Source organism: Mandrillus leucophaeus, unplaced genomic scaffold, assembly GCF_000951045.1.
Source record: "Mandrillus leucophaeus isolate KB7577 unplaced genomic scaffold, Mleu.le_1.0 Scaffold210, whole genome shotgun sequence".
Taxonomy (NCBI): Eukaryota; Metazoa; Chordata; class Mammalia; order Primates; family Cercopithecidae; genus Mandrillus; species Mandrillus leucophaeus.
The window spans coordinates 668,491-671,400 of NW_012102144.1; the positions used below are offsets into that span (position 1 = coordinate 668,491).

Consider the following 2,910-nt stretch of genomic DNA (forward strand, 5'->3'; position numbering starts at 1 on the left):
CACAGAAAGCAGAGTAATTGTTGTAACTCCCAGAACCTTTCTAGAGTAGTTTTTCTTGTTAAGCATCTGGTTATTTGACTGAACAACTCAAAGCGCGAGAGGGTGACAGGACTAAATCCTAGTGTCTGCTGCCACCTTGTGGTGAGAAATTCCATCCCAGGCAGAATTTGCTCTTCACCACGAAATAAATGGGGCAATGTTGGAAGGGAGGGGTGGTTCAAGGTCTTCAATTCAGCAATGTACTTTGAGAGACCACTACAAAATTCCAAGATGTAATGAAAACCACCCTTGGGGTACATTTTGAGATGTAATGAGAACCACCCTTGGGGTACATTTTGAGATGTCCAAACAACAACTGGCCTTGTCACATGTGTCCCACAGGACCCAGAGAACATTCACCAGCTGTAGCTGAGAGCTCTAACAGAAGCTCAACTTGTGTTAATCAACAGATCATTCGTATTCCTATAGGTACCTTCCCCTTCAGAGGTCAAATATGACTTCTGAATGTGGTGGTCAATTAGTGCATGGGTGGTTTTTTTGTTGTTTTGTTTTGTTTTGTTTTTTGCGATCCATATGCCAGTGTTGATGCAATCAGATCATCATTTCTGCATTTGCCTTGTTCAAGAATCTGTGACGTGTTCCACAAAGGTCCATGGAATTTCACACAGCTCAGTCAAATACATCATTGGTGACCTCTGTGAAGCTGTAAACAGGGCCAGTCCCACAAATAATGTCTCTGACACTTGGAAGGGAATAAGGGAAAGGCTCTAAAAATTTCCTACATATTTTATTCCAAATAGCCCACACTTTGACAGTACATTCAGTCACTGGATGATTTTGCATCGAAGTCTGTAAGTTCGAGAACTGAAACAGTCCAAAACGGCTACTACAGGTGAAGTTGACAGCAATGGCCCGACGTCAGCTGTATCTACCAGAACCCTTTAAGATTGCCTATGGAAAAGTTGGACAGTGCCGAAGATTCCAGCAACTCAAGAAGAAAAATGGCTCATTCAAAAGGAAGGGGATAGAAAGGTAGGTAACAGAGATTCATTTCCTTTTCTGTCAAATGAGAGTCTTTGGGTTTGGCATAGTGGCATGTCCTTTTAAGCATTACATTTAAAAATGAGGACTCTGGATGGATTGCTGGGGAGGGTACTGCATTGGATCAAGAAATCTAGTGCGACAATGTAAGGTTCATTTTATGATCAGAAAGGTCTTTATTGTAACAGGGAAAACATTTCCTTTACACTTGAAATTGAGTTTTAATGTGGCATAGGAGACTAAAATAAGTACTGATTCTATGTTGATATTTCAGCATCAGAATTTTAGACATCTCACATCCCATGAAAATACTATTACTTTGAAAAGTCATTAGTGCATTTTTCAAAATATGTCCACGATCAGTGCTTTCTTTTTCCTATCCCAGCAATTTGGGCTGCTGAAATATGTACTAATCACATTTCACTATGGACACATTGTTTAATTTAACGTTAAAACTGCCTTAGACCTGCTATTTTTTTGTCAGTGACAAAACCTTACAGACAGGTATGAAACATCCAAAATATAATATATTTTAATTTGGAAAGTCAGTGTGGCGATTTATTTTCCAATTTCTTTGCGCTTCTTTCTTACCAGGTCCATGGACTATAGTTCAGACATGTAGAAGTGAGGTGTTTTAATGAGTCCTGGAAGCATCAAAGACCAAGCTTAGGAACTTCCATGGACAAAATAAAATACTGCAGAGATTTCCACTTTCAGTGAAAAGTAGGAGCTCCGGGGGAAGCAATACAACCAAATAAATTCAGTACCAACACAAAAATATTAAAAAACATAAAAAGGGGAGGGTTCTGCTCGTATCAGAAGTTGCAGCAGTTGTATTCCTAGGCTCTGGAGCTAAATCACCTTTGTTAATTACGTTTTAGATAGATTGGAGATGAGAGTGGGGAGGATGGGAATGGGAAACAACTTCTAGAGATTCTGAGACGACTTAGAACTGGGCTTTTAACATGGGTGGTCTTCGAAATTCCTGAATCTTCTGAAATTGTATTTGCGTTGTTCTGTGTCAGAGTATGTATATGTGTGTACATGTTTATAGTAGTAGAATCACTTAAAAATTAAATTATTATTAAAGGAATCTCAGAGGGCTTTACGGGAGATTTATCCTAGCCCATAAGTTATCTTTGGGCAAATTAGGAAATGGTGCTCCCTCCTCAGGACATTTTACTGCCACCTGCCATAAAATCATTATAATAACTATACGCAAGTCTAACTATGAAATTGAATAGCACCCCCTAGAAGTCGTACATGTACAATTTGCAGAACCCTGCCCTTGGTCCCAGAAGGGAGGCTGCTAGCTTCTCTCTTATTTTGCCCTCTAGTGTGGGCTCTCTCCTTGCCTTTTACATTTTCTGCATTGTTCTGATCCACATGGTAATAAAAAGTATCATTTATTGAATGCATTTTAAGATTCCAAACACGTGAATTATTTCCCTTTATTTTCACAATTCTGAAAAGACTATGCCCATTTTCAAATGAGAAGATGAAAGCTTATAGAAGTTACCTAACATGCTCAAGGTCACAGAGTTGGGGATTGTCCCGAGTTGAACCAATACCATTGAACTCCAGTGTCTAGGCTCTCACTGAACTACTCCCCATGTATCATTACAGAAAAAGGCTGAATGATTTGGGTTCCGTTTAGAACAGTGTTTTCCTGGAGAGTAGTACATATGCTACTGATGATGGTACATGAGGTATTTTAGGTAATATATGAAGAACATTGTTAATGGTTATAAATTTGTTTTAATCCATATTAGAAATATATGTTATATATTTAATATAATGTAATAGCATAATATAAAACCTAGGATTTCACCCAGAGAAATGAAGACTTATGTTCATACAAAACCTATA

General features: G+C 38.4%; 1 protein-coding gene across 1 annotated transcript in view; it reads left to right on the forward strand.

Annotated features, from left to right (window-relative positions):
- The first annotated feature begins 797 nt into the window (after window positions 1–797).
- The window catches only part of LOC105539884 (putative uncharacterized protein C3orf49), a 30,605-nt gene continuing 28,492 nt past the window's right edge, over window positions 798–2,910 (forward strand). Inside the window, exon 1 of the mRNA XM_011980343.1 lies at window positions 798–1,032. Coding sequence (XP_011835733.1) covers window positions 908–1,032 — 125 coding nt within the window. The 5' untranslated portion in view covers window positions 798–907. The remainder of the gene's footprint in view (window positions 1,033–2,910) is intronic.